The sequence below is a fragment of the Eulemur rufifrons genome, chromosome 7, assembly GCF_041146395.1.
Source record: "Eulemur rufifrons isolate Redbay chromosome 7, OSU_ERuf_1, whole genome shotgun sequence".
NCBI classification, from domain to species: Eukaryota; Metazoa; Chordata; class Mammalia; order Primates; family Lemuridae; genus Eulemur; species Eulemur rufifrons.
This window is the reverse complement of record NC_090989.1, coordinates 167,760,928-167,783,361: the sequence shown is the minus strand read 5'-3', so window position 1 is coordinate 167,783,361 and position 22,434 is coordinate 167,760,928. Positions and strand designations below refer to the sequence as shown.

General features: G+C 40.8%; 1 protein-coding gene across 9 annotated transcripts in view; it reads left to right on the top strand.

The window, feature by feature from the left end:
- Positions 1–22,434, top strand: part of CADPS (calcium dependent secretion activator) — a 454,766-nt gene that overhangs the window by 296,545 nt on the left and 135,787 nt on the right. For all 9 annotated transcript variants that reach the window (XM_069473767.1, XM_069473764.1, XM_069473765.1 and 6 more), the window contains 2 exons: positions 4,553–4,661; positions 11,307–11,519. In XM_069473767.1, coding sequence (XP_069329868.1) covers positions 4,553–4,661; positions 11,307–11,519 — 322 coding nt within the window. The remainder of the gene's footprint in view (positions 1–4,552; positions 4,662–11,306; positions 11,520–22,434) is intronic.

Genomic DNA, 22,434 nt, shown 5'->3' with positions numbered 1-22,434 from the left:
AGCAAGATCTCTCCATGTGTTGGACTCTGGCAACTCAAGCCTTATAACAGCTTAGCAGACCGAGAAAAAAGCAAGCTTTTTCCCCCCAATAGTTCTAACGTAGGCCCCAAGTGAACTCTCATTGGCCCAATGTAGTCATGTGCTTATCTGTGCACCAATCACAGCAGCCAGGGAGATACTATGCTAATTGTCCAGTTGTGGGCCATGTGTCCCACCCACCCTACTTCCCCCTAGAGGTGCAGTTAACTCCACACAAACCACTTGGACTGAAAGTGGAAAAAAGGGTGGTTCCCTAAGGAAAATTAGGATTCAGCTGCAGAAGGGATATGAATGTCCCAAGTGCACTCATAAGAAACGTCCCACAGATATTATCATCCCCGTTTAAAAATCATGAAACTCTATCACATCAAAGTTAACTGCCCCAGGGTCACAAAGCCAGAAAATAATAGATCTGAAAATCAAATCTAGGTCTATACAGCTCTGAATCCTGCTCTCTCTCTACTCCACCAAATGGCCTTTGTTTCAGTGTCAATCAGGAGTCTGGGATTTAGATGCTGTGATCCTTCTTTTACAACCACATCACATTAAAAATGGCCCTCAGTCACCAGGCATTGTGTGCTTCCCACAGTAAAAATTTTTTCCATCCTCAGATCTTAGCTCAGTCAGTGCTTCCTCATGAATACCTTGCCCAGTCACCCAACTAGACCAAACCCCCAAGCTCTAACAGCATCATATACCTCTCTTGTTAATACTTATCGCTATTACAATAGCATGTTTCTGAAATAATGTAATTAATGTCTGCTCTTGCACTAGACATGAGGGCAGGAATCATGTCTGGTTTTGTGCATCTTTATATTTCCAGCACCAACCATACTACCTAAGTATTTATTGAATGAATGAATTTACCATAAAACAACTCTTTTCTAAAATGTATGTATGTGAACTTTGGACAAGGGTTAGTGATCAGGGCTTAGTAAAAATAATGGCTGATTAATTCTCAAAAAATGATGCCAAAGGCAAGAAAAAAAGAACTTAGACAAAATGCATTCTGCTGTTAGTTGTATGTCCAAATATTTTAGTCTTCCACAGGTGATGGGAGAAGGGGAGGGGAGAGTCAGGGACAAGAAAGTCCTGACTTTCTTATCTTGTAACTAGACTCTACTTGCTAAATATAATTGAAACTCAGGAGCAACCTTAAAGATTCTGAACAGTTTCTATATATTAAAATAGTAGTTCTCAAACTTCAGTGTACATTAAGAAACATCTGAGACAATTATGAAAAATGTTGTTTCCTGAGTCCCATCTTGATCTGAGATTCTGATTAAATTGGTCTGACTTAAAGAATCTGTATATTTCTAACCTACCCTCCAACCCCCTCAACACACACTCTCTCTCTCTCTCTCTCTCTGTCTCATGAAGGTGGCTGCCGTCCAGTCTTTAAGAAACATTATTTCGTGGGTACAACGAACACTATTTGAGTGATGGGCACATTTACAGCCCTGACTCAAGCCATGTATCAAAAACATTTGTATCTCCTTAATATTTATAAATAAATAAATAAAGTAGATAAAGCCCGAAAGAAAGAAAGATTGATTATTTCAAAGCATTTTCTAGTTTAAACAAGTGGCTGGCAATGAGCTAAGGAGTTCCTTGTGTATCTGAGGTCCAGCCACCTTTAAAATAAAACCATGATGACTGTACCTTCAAAAGTCCCAACAGCCTATCCCATTATTCCCTGAGAAGGTATATACCCTTTGAAACTATCAAATAAGCGTCGTCCTTTAAGCCCTTCTCTCCAAAGTGCACTTTCGGATATCTGCTGGTCATTTGCGATCACTAGATCTCTCTGTTTTCTGTTGTTCCACTCCAGGCATTCTGACTTTCACGGCCAACTTTCTGACTTTCTGACTTCTGACATGTATTCCAGGCTCTGACATGCCTTTATTACAACAATCCTCACAACCTCATTGATTTTTTTTGTCAAAATACAGTTTAAAAAGACTTCTACTGTCTTAGAGAAACATGTTTCATTGGGAATAGTTTTCTCTTAGTATGGTCTAGCGGAAGATTAAAAAAAAAATTTTAAATTCTCAAAATTTTGCTGTCCCCCCACCCTGTAAGCACTCTATAAAAACTGAGGTTCTCCCCAAAACTTGAAATAATTAGATTCATTCAAAGAGAAATAATTCCTTCTCCCCATCCTTTATTTCCTAAAGTAAGTTGCCAAATCCTAAATCGAAACATTCCTGAGAAACCAACTCAAGTTTATTTACCAACTGAAACCCGTCAGGAGTGACTTCAGCAATATAACCAGAAGAGGGCATCAGCATACAGCACTCCGAGCAGCAAGTCACTAAAATAGAAAAGGAAAAAAAATCAAAAAGCCCAAACCACGTAGTAATAGTAAATGCATGCATCTTGAAATAACACCCTTCTGTTGTGATATTTTTCTGATCTCAAGTGAGTATCGGCAACTCTCTGTTTGGCTAATCACATTAACAAACTATGTCATGTCTCATTGTTGCCAGATGAGAAATGCCAGGTAAAAAAATCACCATAGGGCCGTTTCAGCAATATCTATGATCACTGTCCTGCAGCAGGGTCAAGGGAATCTGTCATCCATACGACCAGTAACAGGTTGAATAACGCCTGCTCCTGTGCTGAGAGTAACATAGTAAATTTGGGGGGTGAAAACCTCTTTATTGGATTTTCTGTACTCGACTTTCTAGAACCAAACAGATTCCATTAGTGAATGCCCATTATATGGTAGATGTTGCTTACGGGGGTATAAGAACAACCAAGATGTATGACTCCCTAGACCTGTCTTCAAAGGATTTGTAATCCAGTGGGCAAATACACCTACTGAGCTACACTGTATTATGATAGAATGTTAGTGTCAAATGCAAGGAAGCTGTTTAATATAAATGCATATACTGAGTGTTTGCTCTGTGGATATCACACGTGGTGTGTAAAGCTCAGTTAATCCTCCAACAACAACAAGATGTAGATAAAATACAGATGAGGACTCTGAGGCTTAGAGAGGGGACAGCTTATCAGAGCTGGGATGGGACCCCAGGCCTATGGGACCCCTCGCTTGCACTCTTGACCTTCCATTTTAGAAGAAGAGTATGTTATTGGTTGTTCTGCTTATTACAGAAAGTTAATACGTATTCCCCATGTGAAAATACTCCTAGTGACCTTGTCGTGTATTATTTCTCTTGGCCTCTGAATGGAAGGAGCAGGTTCTGCAAACCCTGTGCACCATAAAGAATCCCAAGGGGGTGGTAAAGTTTTCATCAGGAGCCAACAGAGGGCAGCAACACATAAACCAACCATCAAAACCTTCTCTGTGGGCAGCCTTCATCTCACCACTGGGACCTCCAAGCCTCATACCACCGCGCTGGAGATGGGTATAGGTCTCAAGAGTGCCAATTTCTTATTACCATTAAAAAAAAAAAAAAGGCAAATCTTACCATAGAGGAGACTAAAAATGTCTTCAGCTGGGATCAAAGTTCACTTAGAAAATGTCTCTTTTGATAAAGGGAATTAAGGGATGAGGAATGTGGCACTCCTTCGCGGAGACATTCGACATCCGTGGATGGTAAATTATGCCCGAGAACTTTTAGCTCAAAGCTGGGAGGATGTTGCTTTCCTGCAGGCTCCTTGCAGATGCAGAAATGCGAAGTCCACACGCTGGGTCTGGATGCACGGTGGCGACGGGGTCCTGAAGGCCGGCCTGCAGCTTCGAGCACCCTCCCTGCACTGCCATGGATCACGTCAATAGAGTGAGGGCTGCCACTTAGGGCACCAGTGACAACAGCCGTGCCATTGGGGGCTGGGGATTGCTCTACTGTGACTGACACCTAGCGATCGAGTGCTCATTGCTTGTGACAGCGTGTCATTCCTGCCCTTGTCTGAGACGAAGAGAAGACTTTTCAAAGCAACCAAAAGCACCCCTTCAGTGGGAGGAAGGCAAGGGGAGGGGAATGGAATGTGTAGCTTGGTGCCAAGCAAAAGGCTGCAAAAATAAAATGCTAGAATAAAAAGGCATCAATAAATGAATGTCTAGTAGTCTCTAACTTCGGACCCAAGGGCCCATGTTGTATCTGCAAGCATGGCAGTCTCAGCCAGGGCCACAGTCATGTTACATAGAACCTATAAAATAGCCACCAACCTGCAAAAATGGCACCTGCATGTCGCTTAACCTGGTTATGGTAACAACAGCAATGATGATAATAGCTGATACTTATTAAGCACTTCTAAGTGCCGGGAACAGATTCTAAGTGTATTCCATGTGTATACTCATACAATCCTTACAATAAGCCAGTAAGGTAGGATCTAAGATTATATCCACTCTAGAGGTGAGGTACAGAGGACCAGTGAGGTTAAGTAACTTCTCAAAGTCACACAGCCAGGAGAGAGCAAAACTCAGTTCGAACCCAGCCACTGAGTCCAGAGCCTCAGGGGAGAGGACATGGTTAAATGGGGAAGGGTCTCTTTGGGGAAAACAGGCTCTGGGGGACCAACCTCACCGTCTGCTTTTCCTTACCAGGTCAGCCAGTACACGTTTGCCATGTGCAGTTATCGGGAGAAGAAAGCAGAACCCCAGGAACTTCTACAACTGGATGGCTACACTGTGGATTACACCGACCCCCAGCCAGGTACCTGCCTACCCTCCAGGCCATGAGCCCACAGAACTCTCAACCTTCCCCAATCAACGTCAGCTCATATTTGCTGGGCACTTGCTCCATGCTGGGCACTAAGTCCATTCATTTACTAAGGGTTTCACCAGTGACCACGACAGCCACAGTCCTTGATCTCATGGAGTTTCCATCCTGGCTGATTAAATGCTATCCCAACCTAGGGCTTTGGTTTTACTCAGGGGGTTCTCTGGTTTAAAACCAAAAAAGAAATAATAAAGCATTTTTATTTTACATTCCTATAACCACATTAAATATGAACTCCACCATACAATGCTTAAAAAAAAAAAATTCTGAAAAAGAAGAAGGTTTTACATGTTCACCAAGGAATACATTTGTATGTGTGTTGTTTTTTACAAGTGATGTGTGGGCTTGGCAGATTTTGTTTCCATGACCAAGCGAGCCTGCCCTTATGCCTCCGTGTTCCCTAGGCATAATTAAGAGCTCACAAGGTTAGCTGATGCCACTTAAATGTCTTTTTTCCTAGGAAGACACCAAGCCACAAGCATAGGCACTGAAGCTCCTAAGCCTTATGTAACTAAGAGAACCACAGAAATGGGAGTATTGCTTATAACTTCTACATTGCATAAGTTCTACATCCTGCCCCCTCACACCTCTCCCCCTACCCACTTTATCTTTTTCCCAGAAAAATGAATAGAAATCAGCCTCAAAGAACCTTCAAAATGAAGGGGGGGTGCGAAATCATTTCAGCATATTAATGAACAACAAGCACCAACAGCCCTCTCCCGGAGAAGTTTATTTTTATGCCAAATCTGCACAAGGAAAGCATTTCCAACCATACTGCATTATTTGGCCCAAAACCTTTTTTTCTACTCCCATATTGCTCTTCCACATGCAACAAAATACACATAAAAGAAAAACAGAGTTTGAGAGAAGATGGGGTGTTAACCTGAAAAGGTGTGATAGGGAAGGCCTCGGGTCCAGCCCGTTTAGGAAAATTAGCACCCTCAGCATCTCAACCCTCAGTGACTTGGACCAGCCCCACCTCTTCAGACTTTCATGTGTAATTTGCACCCTGCTAGAGCATGATACAGAACTGACCACATAAGGCGTGAAAGAAAGCTCTGCCTGGAAATTCTTCCTAATGAGTAGAACCTACTTGTTTGAAAGAAACAATTTCAGGCAATATCTCATTGAAAGCCTGGGGCCCTGCGTTAGGAGACCAGCCTTTAGGACATTCTGCGATGGTTTGCGTTCTTCTCAAGTCTTTGGGTTCCCTTCAAAGAAATAGATTCAGTCATTCCTAAGCTCTGCATTTTAAAGTGGGAGGCTGAAGGGCCACTATGAGAAGGAAAACCAACACCATCTTACAACAGTAATTCCTTTGAGCCAGTTCCTTCTTCCTCTCCTTCTCCATGATTGCATTTAGCCCTCACCACAGTCCCGCGGTGTGGATAGGACCAGGATCATCAGCCCATTCTGTAAATGAAGAAACAGATTCTGCAAGATCACAGGCTACTTCCCAAGGCTGCCTAGTGGCTGAGCTGGGACTCAGGGTCTAACCCTTTGGCACTTGCAGTAAAACATAGTTCTATGAGCAGCTACAGCAAAGCTATGGTTGTTATTGTATCAGATAAAAGCAGAATTCTCTTCTGACGGTGGGGAGGGCAGAAGTGGGGAGAGAGCTATTCTATCTGTGTGCGTAAGAAGTAACTGCATGCATATTTTTTAAGCTGCTTTTATTTCTTTTTACATCGATCCCGTGGGATAGAATTTATAAATTCCTTTACGAAAGATGTAAAATGTAAATTGATTATGTTCTTGAGAGTAGTAAGCAGCTTCTTCTCTCTGACTTCCCATGTGCTAAGTCCTATTTATTTCCTGAGTAATAGTTGATTGAAAATGGAGACTTAAATATTCCCAGTTGCCATAGGAAAAATCTAACTCGGAATTTCTTAAAGAGTGTTTGTTAGACATAAAAGTTCCTGGGCCCCACTCCTAACCTCTAAACCAGAGGGAGGGAGGGCAGAATCCTCCTATTTCACTGGGCACTGCAGGGCATTCGTGCGCGCAGTAACATTTGCCAGCTGGAACACCAAGTGACGCACGTACATTTAAGCTAATGTCCTTGGAGCTCTGAGTCTCCTCAGCTGCTCCCTGATAGGTGAGTGTGCCAATGAGAGGACATATCAGACGACACCTTTTCCTCTCCTACCCTTGGTTTTATCCAGGTTGTCCATGGACCCAAATGGCGGATGTGTTTATAGGCTGAGTACCCTTGTAGCCTGGTCCTCTCCACCACAGGAGGGAGGGACGTAACTGGACGCCCTTGCGTTAGTATCAGCCTCGGATCTAGATAGTTCCTTAGACACAAGCATTTATGCTAAATACTCTCTACTGTTTGAGTCTTTGAAATATTAATTTGGGCAATTGGTAAATTGCTGCATGTACGTTTCACTTACAAACTACTCCTTTTAAACTAAAAATGAAAATGTTTCACTTTACCTTTCCCAGGTATGGTTTGGAGAGTATACAATAATCTCTCAATTCCTATTATTAATAGATTAGGTCATTAAGTCTTCAAATAAAAGGATATTTGCCTAGAATAACTCAGTGGCACAATTTGTCAAATTAATTAATCTTAGACTAACTCATAGAGACCCCTTTTACCTCTGTAAATAGACCACGGCCAAGCAAGTGGTTAGAACAGCAATCCCTCCCCGCAGGGAGCTGGCCAGCACCCCTGGCCTGGTCAGGGACCGTCTCTCTGTGTTCCCAGACGAGTCCTCCCGCTCTTGACAGGGCAGTGCCTGCGGGACTGTGCTCCTCCTCCTTCATGGAGAGCCCACACAATGTCATGCGTCACACTCGGCAGGTTCATCCCCGGGAATTTCTGCTTTTTCTGAGACTGCGCTGCCCTTGCAGCACACGTGAATGTTCACTTCGCTTTCTTTTGTCTTGCTTCTCTTTCAACTCTGTAGCTCTTCTCTCTCCTTCTTGCTCGTATTGGTGTGTCCTCAGCCTCTCCAGCTTTCTGGAAAAGTTCTGCTGCTCTCTGCTGCTGTCCTTGCCATTGCTGCTGTTGCTTTAGGTGTTACCATTTCCCTCACTCGCTCCACGATTAAGCTTCATCCCGTTGTCAGTAATGACACTTCCCAGCGCTGTTAGTGCTCGCCTGTCCCTGGTGTTGAGGCTCTACAGCCTGGAGCCGAACAGTCAAGGTTAGAAGCCCAGCTGTGCCACAGACAGACGAGCTTTGTATCCATGGGCCAGTTATCACCTTCTCTGTGGCTCAGTTTACTTATCTGTGAAATGGGAACAATGACACTTACATCATAGGGCTGTTGGAAGGATTAAAAACATGAAAAGTTCTTAGCATCTGTCTCTACCTCTGAATAATTGCAGAGGAGAGGTCTCTCTGCTTCCCAAGGTAACCCCATGAACGGCCGTTGCTCCAGGAACAGTCTCCCCACTTTCAGCAGTGGGCCCTGGGGGAGGTGGAAGCAGGGGGGCTGGTAAAAGTGCCCTTCCGGTGGTGTCCATCCTGGAATTCCCTGACTGTAGCAAAGTAGCTTGTCTCTAAGGTTACCAGGAAACTAGACTGCAGAAAGGCCTGTTGACTCCTCCTTCTTCCTTTTAACTCCTTAGTGCTCACTTTTCAGGCTTAAAGCATCTCTCAAATCTCTTGTTCTCTTTCCCTCCCCTTCCAGAATTTTCCTTTTTATTGTGCCATCCATTAAGTTCATCAGGTTTTCCCAGCTCGCTGACTGTACATCATCCTACTAAAATTACACATTTTAAAACCTTCCCTAAGAAATTAGGCAAAATATTCCCTCATAATCATAACAACCAAAAAGCATTTATTAAAGCTTTATTGATGTGGTATAAGAAATCTCCATATAAAGAAAAAGCTAGTCATTGTCCCCAATCCCTGGCCATTCTAAGTGCTAAACTACCAACCCACACCCACTCTTGCAGAGTAGACACCTCAATTAATATGGCCAACACAGTGAAGAAGTCTTAATGTCACCAGAAATATTTTCCAGTGACAGATGTCAAATAGGACTGGAATTCATTGGGTATCTGAAGATGCTAATCATTCATTCATTCTTCTCTCAGTTTCTAACCAATAATTGAGGAGATGATAAGAAAACCAATGAAGATATAAAATAGTATGTCTGGTTAGAGAGAACTCAGTAACCTAAAAGGCAGTTTCTAGAATACGTTGATGAACCCGATACAGCTTTGCCCTGAGCCCAAAGAGAGTTTCCACCTACCTCTCTCTAAATTTTTAACCCTGAGAACCGCCTAAGAAAAAATAGGTCTGTGGTATATTCATTTATTCAACAAATATTTATTGAGCACCTACTATGTGCCATGCACTTACTAAGCACCAGGCATACAACACTGCACAAAATGGACAAAAGTTCCCTGTCCTTATGAAGCAAAGTGAATTGTATAGTTTGCTAGAAGGTAGTAAGAGCAATGGAGAAAAATTAAGCAAGATAAGAGAGATGGGTAATAATAAGGGGGCAGAGATCAGGGAAGGCCTCCATAGGGATGTGACATTTAAGCAAAGACATGAAGGGAATAAGGGGGTGAATCATGTAGATATCTGGAAGAAGAGTGTTCTAGGCACAGAGAACAGCAAGTGCAAAGGTCCTGAGGTGAGAACATGCCTGGGGTGTTCAAGGAATAGCAAGAGGCCAATGTGGCTAGAATGAAGTGAGTATGTGTGTGCAGAGGGAGAGAGAGAACTAGGAGAGGAGGTGAGAGGTGGTGAAGGCCAGTGCATATGGGACCCTGCAGACCTTGTCAGAACCTAGGCTTTTCTTCTGAGTGGAATGTGGAGCCACTGGCAGGTTTTGAGCAGAAGAGTGACATGACCTGACTCGGGCTAAATTGAGGCTGCTGGCTGCCATGTGAGAATCGACTATGGAGAGTACAGGGAGGAAGACAGATCAGATAGGAGCCCATTAAAATAATCCAAGTGAGAGATGATCATGGCTGGATTCAAGGTGGCATCACTGGAGGTGGAAGAAGTAGTCAAATTCTGGTAATGTCCTAAGATAGAACCATCAGAATTTCATGACCCATTGGAAGTGGGTAGTATGAGAAAGTGAAGAGTCCAAAATTGACCCCAAGACTGTGGGCTTGAGCACCTAGGGAGATGGTCTCAGCTTTACTGAGATGGAGAGGAGGTTGGGGAGAAAGACCAGGAGTTCAGTGTTGGACATGACAAGCTTGGGATGTGTATCGGATATTCCCGTGGAGAAGTCAGGAAATACGTTAGATATGCAGAGTCCAGGGAGGAGGTCCATGGTGGAGGTAGACATGTGAGGACCATCAGCATACTTGTGGTATTTAAAGGCTGGAGGGCATCACCAGGGGAGAGAGGGTAGATAAAGAAGAGAAGAAGTGCAAGGACAGAATGTCAGAATGTCAGGATGCTCCAACATTTAAAGGTCAGGAGGAGGAGGAAGAACCAGCGAACAAGACTGAGAAGCAGCAGCAGCCAGAGAGGTAGGAGGAAAATCAGGTTTCCAGGGAGCCAAGTGAAGAAAGTATTTTAGGCCGGGCATGGTGGCTCATGCCTATAATCCTAGCACTTTGGGAGGTTGAGGCCAAAGTGGGAGAATAGCTTGAGACCAGGAGGTCAGGAGTTCGAGACCAGCCTGAGCAAGAGCAAGACCCTGTCTCTACAAAAAAAAAAAAAAAAAGAAAAGAAAAATTAGCCGGGCATGGTGGTGTGCTCCTGTAGTCCCAGCTACTTGGGAGGCTCAGACAGGAGGATTGCTTGAGCCCAGGAGTTGGAGGCTGCAATGAGCTATGATGATGCCGCTGCTCTGTAGCCTGGGTGATAAAGTGAGACCCTGTCTCAAAAGAAAGAAGAAAACAAGTATTTTGAAGAGAAGAGAGTGTCAAATGTTGCCGATAGGTCAATGGATCACATAAACTGAGAACTTTGAATTGATCACTGGATTCAGTAATGTGAAGGTCATTGGTGACCTGGACAAGTTTCAGTAGGGCAGCAGCCTGATTGGAGGGGCTAGGAGGCAGAACAGAAGAGGAGAGGCCCTTGCCACTCAAAGCGCAGTGCTCAGGTGGGCACCATCTGCATCGCTGGGGAGCTTGTTAGAAATGCTGACTCTCAGGCTCCCACCCAAACCTACTGAATCAGAAGCTGTATTTTAACAAGATTTCCAGGGGATTCACATGGGTACTAACATTTGAGAAGCCCTGGTAGACAGCTCCCTTTCTTTGGAGAGAGAACAACAGGACAGTAGCTGAAGGGTGAGGTGGGGTAAACAGAGGTTTTTGTTGTTGCTGTTTGCTTGTTTGTTTCTAAAGATGAGAAAACAAAGAGCACATTGATGGGCAGATGTTTGCCTAGCCAACAGGCAGCCTGCTTGACAGTTCTGTCTCCAGCAGGAAAAAGAGAGACAAAAGCCAGGCTCAAAAATGCCTCTTTAACATCATGGTCCCTCTCTGTGGTCAAGTGGGTCTTAGACTTCCCATCCTAGATGAATCACTCCTCTCCTCCAGCCCAAGAAAAAGCAGCAGAAGTGGCTTTTCTAAGGGCTGAGTCCTGCTGACAACATTGCAAATTGGCTTCATGGAAGTTGTGACTCCCTTTTCTCACAGGTTTGGAGGGTGGCCGAGCCTTCTTCAATGCAGTCAAGGAAGGGGACACCGTGATATTTGCGAGTGACGATGAGCAAGATCGCATCCTGTGGGTCCAAGCCATGTACCGGGCCACTGGGCAGTCACACAAGCCCGTGCCCCCGACCCAAGTCCAGAAGCTCAACGCCAAGGGAGGGAACGTGCCTCAGCTGGATGCTCCCATCTCTCAATTTTGTAAGTAAACATGCCGTTTTTAAAAATTATAGCCCTGTAGGGTAAAGTAAATTCTTCCAAAGTTGAATTAGAAAATCTAATTGATTTTATGCGTAAGATTTATAAAATCATATTTGCTCAAAACACGTAGTGAATTCAGGGGGAGAGTTGGGACACAATGTTAGCTGAAAGTAATTTTAAAGTGCAATACTTGACATTCTCCCCCAAGGATTGAACAAAGGAAAAAGTGTATTTTAGGTGGATTTTTATCCCTTTATTTTGGTGAGAGTTTGGAATTCACAGCCAAACATGTATTTGTCCTTCAGAGATAGTAGATTATGTATGTCCTTGCTTCATTTCTTCCTATTAAAAGTAATTTAAAAATAGGGTTGATTGGAAGGAAACTTAAATCTGCAAGTTAGAACCATTTAAAAATAAATGATGACATTATCACATGCAGTGAAAAAAAAAAAAAAAGAAAAAACAAAACATAGTACCTAAGATCCCATTCTGAGCTAAAATATCAGAGACCCAAAAATGAAACCGTCTCCTTAAACAGCCCTAGTTCATTTTCTAGTTTTTTTCTCCTCTTACCTCTGCATCCATTTAATTTCTTGCTACCTAAAATGACTTTTGTCTCCCAACACTTCTGATACACAGGGTAAGGTGAAAGCCAGTGTATGCTTGGAAATGTTTATTAAAACAAAGAAAATGGAGACATAAAGCATCAAATAAGGTAATTCATTTTAGTTCCAAACATTCACCCTAAATAGAGACTTTTGCCTTACTCTGAATATCAAGTCAATTAGAAATAGCTCAGGTACAAGTCGTTTTTAGTAATAAACACGGGGATTCCTTACTTTAGTTTGGAACCCACTCTTTCAGTCTAGTTCATTGAGCAACTGTCCAGAGATAAAACACACTAATGAGGAAGACAGATAAGGCACCTGCTCTCCTAATACCTGCATTTCAGTGAAAGAGTCTGGACAGCAAACAAGTCAACAAGTAAATAAGATAGATTCAGACACTGGTAAATACCATGAGGAATGTCACGTAGTGGTGACTGAGAGAGAAGTCCAGGGCATTAGACAGATGATCAAAGAAGCCTTCCCTGAGTTTACACCCAAATGATGGGGAGTCAGTCCTGCAAATATTTCAGGAAAGGGAATTGCAGCAGAAGGAAAAGCAAGTGCAAAGGCCCCAAAGTAGAGCCTCCACCTCTAACGTGGGGCCTACACAGTCTCTCCTTTGTAGCTCTAAGCAAAATATGGATGTGGATGAAATGATTTTGCAGCTACAGCAACTAAATAGAGGTGAATTCTCTTTTCAGTGAATTCCACTGCCATGTTCCACTTCCGTCCAACAAAACTGTGTTCTTAAACCTTGCAACACCCTTGCTGACCAGGAAATACAACATTTTGGGGGGATGACAAATTCTAACCATCAGGTGCTCCCAGGAATTCCTATCCAGTATTAATGGTTTCTTAAAGGAAGACACATGCCCTTGTGGAACATTGTAAATAATAATCACTGTGGACTTTCATGCAGAAAATCGTGACAGAATAAGAAAGAAATTGGGGTGGGACTTAAAGGAGAAGGGCCAGCCCTCCTGCCCAGAGCCACCACCAAGTTCCCCGTTCTGTCCTTTTCTCTAACATCTTCTGGCACCTGGGTTGATTTGAGAGCAACAGTCATTAGTGGAAATAAAGCGTACCCAATATTTGTTTAATTTTTCTAAAACAACTATGTGATGAGATCCCTCCCTTCCCCTTGCCTGAAACACTCATTTTTAATACATTTGGAAACAACACATCCCATCGTATTCACCCAAAGTGGAATTATCTGCATATCCGAAAAAAAAATTCTAATTATAATCACCATCAAAATCAACCTCATAAAACATATATATCAGGTGATATTTGGAAAATACTACTCTTCTTTCCAAATAGTCTCCATTCTTCTAAAGTCATTTCACCTTACATTCAGCGTCTCTGTCCTGTCATCTCCCCAGATTAAGAAATCACTACATGGTTTGTGATTGGTCCCACTTTTTCCTCACTTGTGTAGGGAAGAGGAAGAACATTCAAGGGTAAAATTAAACGGAGATCAGACATTGATTTAAAAAGAAAACTAGTGATGGAAGCTGCTGAGGAAGGGGTGTCTCTCCATGGAAATGCACAGGGGCTCCTGATTTAGATTTTCCTCAGTGGATAGGATTCATGTAGTTATGAAATGAAAATGCTAGTCATTAGGCATCAGCAGAAAGATTCAATTGCATACTCACAGCTTGGCATATGACACTACCCTGGATGAAATCGGGAACTTTTATTAAAGGGGGCATCCAAAGCAAAATCCTAAGGGTTAGAATTTGGAGGGTAAACAATGTAATCCTTAGAGAGTGTGTGAAGTAGGCTGAGAGATGAGTGAGAAGGTCAGATATTGCATGTTTCCGGGATTTCTCAATACCTGGTGGTAGATCTATTGTATCCTTAATCACTGCCCAGGAATGGGGGGTCTCCAGAGAGTATGAGGCCCTACCACATCTACCAGTTTCTATAAAAACGAGGCCACCGTAATCAGCCATGTACAGATTGTATACTACAGCAGACACCTTTCACATAGACAAAAATATGAATGGTATCGATTGAGTTGTGCAGTGCCCAGTCTGCACAACTGTACCCAGTGGCCCTGTAATAAATGGCAATCCTTACCCAGAGCTTCAGTCCAACAATGTTGATCCCAGTAGTCCCATGGTTACTTTTTTATCCCTGAAACAGGGCCTCAACACTGCTCCAAATTTATCTATTGCTAGTGTAGGCACTTAATAAAAACTCAGGCCAAAGTACCAACAAGAGTGGCTTCTGTTCCCATAATTTAGAAACCAGCAGAGAAAATCAGTCAGGATTTAACCAGCCCAGGCTTCTGCACCTGAGCATGTGCAGTTAGAGGTATATAAAACCCATGAGAAAAATCAAAAAAGGAACCAGGAAGTTTACATTCTATGGTGTCATTGGGTAGTTAGGTACCAGAGGCAATCAATCAATCAATTAATAAAGTGGTTGGGGTGACAGAGTTCAGTCCTCCCTGGGTATCCATGGGCATTGGTTCCAGGACCTCCTGTAGATACCAAAATCCACAGAGGCTCAAGTCCCTGATATAAAATGGAGTAGTATTTTTATATAACCTGCACACATCCTCCCACATACTTTAAGTCATCTGTGGATTACTTATAATACAGAATACAATGTGAGTGCTATGTAAATAGTTGTTGTACTATGTTATTTAGGGAATAATGACCAAAAAAGTCCGTACGTGTTCAGCACAGATATAATGTTTTTTAAATATTTTCAATCCGCCATTGGTTGAATCCACAGATGCAGAGGGCTGACTGTATATCATAATTTTTAGTGGTGTGTGCCCCAGCATGGTGGTTAGTTCACAGCTGTTTTAATTTGTTAAGTTCAAACCATTGCTATTAAACACATCAAGTCGTACATATGGGTAACTCAACCAAACCCACAGTGTCGATTCATACTTAGGGTGACCAACTCCTCCTGGTTTGCCCAGCACTTCGCTGCTTCTAGTACTGAAAGTCCTATGTCCCAGGAAGCCCCTCAGCCCTGGGCAAACTGGGACGGGGTGGTCATCCAGTACTGCAAAGCAAGAGAAATGAAAAACCGTCATAACATAGTTATAAATAGCAAACTTTGGTCCATCACTTACATTTGGTTGCCAATCTATACACAGATTTAATTAAGTCACATCACAAAAATTAAGTCAATCACAGATTCTCTAGCTAAAAAAAAAAAAAAAAAGGTAAAAAAAAAAATCAAGTATTGCATTTTAAAAAGGTTTCCTTGACTTCCAAAAGGTAAGGGTCACTGTTAAATATGTAACTCTGCACACATCTCATTAAATCCTGTTTTTGAATATTTGTTCAAAGGATTTGCCGTTCTTGCTAGTGAACAATTTTTTGGAACAATTTTTCAATGCCTTAACATCGTAATAGCTTGATTAGTATTTACATGGCAGAGGGAAGCTACGTAGAAAAGGGAAGCCACATAGAAATATTTTTGGGGTAGAAAAAAATAAACACTCCAGTCTTGTCATGTCGCTGTCTATTCAAGGGAAACTTAAGAATGGAACATTTTTATAGTTTGGAAAAACTTGGGAGTAATTGTGAGTTTATTTGGGTCTTTCTAAATTCAGTTTAACAGTCTCCTTGGTGCAGTTTTTATTTTTTGCAATTTCAAAAGCTCGATTTCAAAATGAAAAGACACGTCTAAGAAAGAGTGGAGTGGAGTTATTTATACGGACTTGCAAAACCTGAAAAAATAGATCCTGCTATTCATTAGTTTGTGTGCGACTCTACAAAGATTTGGGGAGGGTTCCATCAACCTTTAAAACTTTTTTTTGTTCTTTTGTAGTTTTTTTGTGTGTGTCATTGTTGATTTAATTTTTTCCTTTTTTTGTTAAAGTTTTTAAAAATTAAGTCATTACCTAGCTACACAACTTTTTTTTTAAACCAATACTTGCAATTCTCCAATTTTTAAGGCCAGTGTTGTTTACCTTGAAAACGATGTCCGAATCTGTAGTTGAGTGTTGCCACAATTTATTATGCCAAGTGGCCTCTCTCGAGACACTTTTTCCCTGTCCGTGATATTAGTAGAACAGTAAAAATCAGCATCTCAATTCTCACTGGAGTGGGGTGGGAGAAGGGGATATTTTAAATTTTGACATTTGGTCAATGATTATTTAATATATCACTTGCAAAGAGTCATTTTAATGTCTGTTTTTCAACTACTAACTGTTAATCACATCATAGATGCCCAAAGTTGAATGTTTTTGAGAATTGTTCTATTTTTGTTAGCACCTGAACAGTCTTCAACAGTTAGGGGGATTTTGGTTACTGTTGGTTTGGGGGAGGTTGATTTTGATTTTGTTTTGTTTTGTTTTGTTTAAGTTTTCTTGTTCAATCTTTGCTCGAACCCAAGAACTTTAGCTGCTAGGTTAGAACTCCTGTCTGCTTTCCTGAGCCTTGTTGCTAGTCTTTATGTTATTCTGGTTTGTTCCTTCTTACCCTGCTAACTTCTAGCTGGACTGAAGGGTAAGTGCTCCCCTATAGCTAGCACAGCTCAGATAATCAGACTAGATTATCTGACACCTGCAATGTGCTTCCCCCTCTCCTCTTAAATCTTCCTCATGTCTAGACTTTGTAGTAAAACTTTTCATGTTATTTTCCTGACCTTAGGTTTGAAATGTAAGCTTCCATACTGAAACTAGGATGCATGTGATGTGTGCATAATTGCCTCCTCTCCTTGGCTTTCATATTGGCATCAAATGATCCTTGAGTAAAGCCAACCATTAACATCTCCTAATTTTTTTCATTCCAAGAATATTGATTAACATCTCAACGAAATGGCAAAGAATGCCTTTGTTTCACGGAATTCACAGCTACCTGACTGCTTAATGCCTGAAAACAGATCATTTTGCACTCTGAAAATGTGTTGTTATTGTTGTTTTTCCTCTCCCATTCCAAAGATTAGCATGGTCAGTGTACCAATGGTGTGGTAACCATGAGTACCTTAACAAACAGAAAGGCAGAGTAGGGAACCCAAAGATGTTAACTGAGCAAGACTTGAAGAAATTGCAAAATACAATTGATAAAGCAAATGCATGATTTGAACACTAAAGAATTCATTCTACCTGGCTTAAGGGTGTGCTGTAATGTAAGACCCAATGGAGGATTAATTTTAAAAGGAGAGCTACAATATATGAGACTACCACACACAACAGGAAATTGAGGACATGACTGAGTACATGCACTGATTTCCAAATGCTTTGTATCCACAATCTCATGATGCCAAGGAAGGTTTTGACCTCTGGGCTTAAATGTTGTTCTGCTACTCCCCCTAGAACAATGACAACAATAACTTTTTTGACATCACTTGTACTTGTATTAATTTTCTAAAAATACTCATGTAAGAGAAAAAAGAAATTGAAAAGTCTTTCTCATCACTATTTGAGTTATTAACAAGAAAAGAATACACAATTCCTTTATTCATGTAGGAAAAAGCTATCCACCAAAAATATGTTGCAGGAAAACCTGACATCAATCATTAGAGGGAGCTAGAAAAATCGGTCAAGAGAGCAGGCAAATATGTATTTGAGTATTCTGGATGCTAATTTAGAAGAAGTAGGTCATATCATTTCTCCTGACCATTTAATAATAGTCCTTCCTTCAAATTCTTTTTGTTTCTTTCTTTAATTTGCTTTTTTTCTCCCTTTCTTTTTTTTTTTTCCTTTTATTTTGCATAAATGTATCCCTGGCTAGCAGACAGACTTTTTCGCCACTCCAAGCAGATACTTAATTTAACTTTACTTTCCTTTGAATGTCTGATGAGGCATTTTAAAAATCTTACCATAGAATGTAAACTTAGTGGGAATTTAGGATTTTGCTAATTTTTTTTTTAAAGAATGAAAGAAAGGATGGATGAGTAGATGACTGAATGAATTCTGTTCTGAGTGAATTTATATGTATTTGCACAACAATGCATTGCTATCCTAGTAGATTTTAAAATAGTTGTTTGCCTTAATTCCTTTCTATAGTGTTATGTCATAAGATTTTTACTGTATCTTCTTATATTGTCAACTTGCAGTTGCTATGTTGCAGGATGCAATATCAAAGAATCAATTCAATATCAACTTAATTTGCACAACCCAAAACCATACCGTAAATTATATTCCTTTTCATTGCAAAAGTAAATTACTTTTTAAAAGAATAGACTACCACGATCAGGTCCAAAGTTTTCCAAACACCATGATATGAGCTAAATAGACCATATTAAATGAAGGCTCATTTCCTTGTTAACTACTTTAGCTATGTTTAACATATTATCCACTAGTCAGTTGAGTATTTTCATGTCATATAGTATTTTACGGTGAAATACTTTGTTAATCAGGTGTAGAAAATTTATTTTTTATGTTGGAGTTTATGAACATAAAAACATCAAATACTCTGTAAAATTAATTGAGGATGCAATAACTTCAGCAAAGATAATTATAAATCATTTATTTATTTGGTTTGAGATCATTGACAAAATCTCTACCATGATTTTTACTCAAAGCAACTGTCTCACAAAGAATTATAGATATTAACATTGAAATAAACATTACATGCTTATCCTCTTGGGGGTATTGCCATAGTAGTTTTAAATTCAAGATTTCTGGAAAATGCAATGTGGCTCTTGATGGCTTTCGAAGAAGCTCTCTTCTCTGGGCCATTCACAGTATCTTGGTTTAGTCAAAAAGACCATGAAGGAATTAAGTTGTTTCTCAATTAAGTGGTCCACTGTGTGCCTCTGGGCAGTAGGCATGGGAGGACCATTCTTTTGCGTGTTGTGTAGAGCTCAGGCAGGGCACAATATCCCCTGGTTACTTGACTATGCCAAGAAAAACTCTTCTAGAAAAATCCACAAACAGCCAGCTGCCATCAATCATTGTCATTTCTTTATTTCATATCTTCTGATGAGGCTGACTACTGTCATTGTTCGTTATTGTCCAAACCATACATTCACTCTTGTACTGTCAAGCAGATATGACAAGCACACATTTTCCATATAAGAAAGATACAAAGTCACCTTTTAATTTGCAGTTTGGGTTCACAGATGACTTTAGAGTTACATTAGCTATTCTCTTGCCTCTAGCATCCATCAGGAGTAGCAACAGCCAGAACTGTGCTCTAAATTTCAATGATAAAAACAGCTACCTCTAGCTTATTATAAGAAGAATTCATGAAAGAGAAGAGCCCCTTTCAGACAATTCGTTAACAATACAATCATGATTATTTTTAACAGCAGAATTTTCTTTTCTACTAGCCCATAAAAATCTCCAAAATATAATATTACAAAATAAGAAAGAGATATTTGACCTTTTGTCTTCAATCCTTTGGCTGTTGGAAAAATAAGAAAATCTCAATAACGCTAAAATTTGAAAACTATATTATTCCTCCAAGAAAATTACATTTATTTGGTAGACATTATTGCAAACCTATCTAAAAATATGTATGTCGGAAACAAGATTGCATAAGTGTGCTTGCTATTGAGATGAGAGATCATGAAGAATAGTATATTTTTCTCCATTTCTGAGGAAAGGAAAAAGGAAAAGAATATCAAACATGAAATGAACCCAAATATCATGCTCAACTAAAGAACAACAGAAATGGCAGAGCAGTCAATTAGGGACCATATCACTTGAATTTTAATGAAGGAGATTAAATGAGAGTATAAAACCCACATAATGGTATCACTTTAAGAACCAGTGTTTTCCCAACATTCCTTGAATGCCAAACCAAAACTGTTTCCAAGCAAATTTGGAGTCAAGGTGGAGACTAGTTTCCACCAGAAAGTAGACCTGGCTCTCCATAAGTCTGTGTGTTCTTCAGCCTGCTTCTGTTCATACCATTGATGGTGCTTTCAGTTTCTCAGTGTGGTTTAGGTACCAATATCAGCTTTATTCATCTAAGTTTGGTGTGAACTTAGTCTCCTATCCCCGTGCCACAAAGGACTACAAAAATCCTTATGCGATTAAACCCCAGAAGTGAAACAGGTAGCATTGTTTGGAAGGTGTGTTGACTTATGCCCTGGCAGCAGAGCCCATGAAATCGCATCGCCTACTTTCAGTACCTCAGTACATTTGCTGCCCTTGCAGACCAAGCGGGACTTAGGAACTGCTTTCGAAGGCCAGGTCTGGCAAAGGTCATGGTTGAAGTTGGTTCTTAAAATGTAGTCGATCTTTGATTTCTAAATAAAAGAAAAAGAAAAAATACAGTTAATGAAAAAGAGCATTAGTATGCATCTCCCAAAGCAAGAGATAAGCCAGACATCCCTGGTGTTTTAAGCAGCGACTCTACCCTCCTAATTCTATTTTGCTGAACCTAATGTTCAAATTCATTTTCATTCTCTTGGCACATGCCAAATATTGGCAAAGGAAGTGATTCCCAAAGTGTCCTGAATTTAGGAATTGACTCTCTCATACTTTGCTCTGGGCTGTTTTCCCTCTGCAAATGTCAACATTTAAGTTGTTTTTTTTTTTTTTTTTTTTCTCTCTTTAATCAACCAATTCCAATTGTTTGTACAGGGGGGAAATGGAGTTGCAAAGAACATTTATTTTTTAATGTTCGGCACTGTAGAAGAACAGACCAGGGCAGTGCAAGAATGACTATATGGTGTTGCTTGGGAAGCGCCCACAAGTTCTTTGAAACAGAATTTGGAACAGCTGGACCACTGCAGTGTTTTATTTTAAAATAGACAACATATGTAATGCATATGGTCCTAGACATGTATGGAGACACAGGCAGACAATCTGAATGGTATCCAAAGACACCTGCACCTAGAATTCTGTTTCCTTCTATAAGATTTTTTTCCCCTAAGAGCACATGTTCCCACTTTTGCAAGATACCATCTGAATCCCCATGTGTGTGACTCCTTAATAAAGTCAATGGGAAGTTTCCTGGGATGGAGGTGTCAGAGTAAGCCGATTAATAACCACCTCCTGAGGACCTGGCTCCTCTAGGAGCTGGCAGAGGAAGTAACAGACCAGAAACTTGCCCTCAAGGAACATATTATCTCCCAAGGGATTCAATTGGCTGACTGTGTCCTGACCACAGAGAAACTGGAACATATAACTTAGCAAAAACACAGAGACAGGACATAGGAACTGATTATGCAGGGCAGAAAAGAAGCATAAAGCATAGAGACTAGGAAGGACTGCCAGCTAGAAACGATATGGTTTAAGAAGCAAGGAAGGGCTAGAACATTAGCTGTAAATGCAGAGACTTCCTTGGCTCGCTAACAACTTAAAACAAACTGGCTTTGCAAACACTAAGGATCCTGACTGTTTACTCCTAGCTAACATCTACTGAGCCCTAAGTATGTGCCAGGCACCCAGGTGCTTCCCAGGCACTTCTCCTTAGATCCTTGCAACAGCCCTCTGAGGTAGACCCGAATACTATCTTCAACTTACCAGTGAGGACAAGGAGGCTCAGAAACGTTAAGCAGCCTGTCTCACATCACATACCTAGTAATGGCAGAGCTAACCTCCAGTCCAGTCTCTGTCACTCCGCTAAGCCCACTGGCTTAAACCTACTTATTCTAACTCTCATCAGATGCACTGTCCCCAGTGAATTTAGGATATCAATATTCCATAACATCAAGAAATAAAAATATTTGTTGATAGAGTGAATTTATTTATTTTGATGCAATAAATTCATTATTTTAACAAATATGTTTTGAGTACCTACTCACATGCCAGGTACTATTCTAGGTGCTGGGAATATAGCAGAAACAAAAAATACCAAAATTCCTGCTTGGATGGAGCTTAAAAATCAGATCTGTTTCATTGACACGTTGAAATAGCACTCCCGGCCTATCTCTCCTATTTTTTTTTCTTTTCGAATATAATAAGCTCAATGAAATGCTTAAAGATTTCATGGGAGCCAGCCACTCTTTTAAGCACTCTTGAGTTGTTAGAACCATTAAAATAATGAGCCTAATTCTGAGTAAATGATAATTTTGGGCACACAAAATCCAGGAGCTGTTCACTTGACTTGCTGGAAATTCCCACTGCTTTCAAAGCTCCATCCCACACATATAGGTGTGCAAGCGATCTTAAGAATCATTAAATTACAGTCCATGACAGCAGAAAGGGAACCAAAAAGCCAGCTCCTCTTACAAACAAGGAAACTGAAGCTAGGAGAGATAACTCAGCCAGCATCCTACAGCTATTTAAAAACGGAGCTCAAACTACAATCCAGACCTCTTAAATCCTGTCCCAGGCTCATGCTACATGTGGATGGGGAGAAAGAGGAAAGAAAGGAAGAAGGGAAAGGAAGTTTTATTTTTATAGGATTACTTTTTGAAAAAGAAAACAGGCTGAT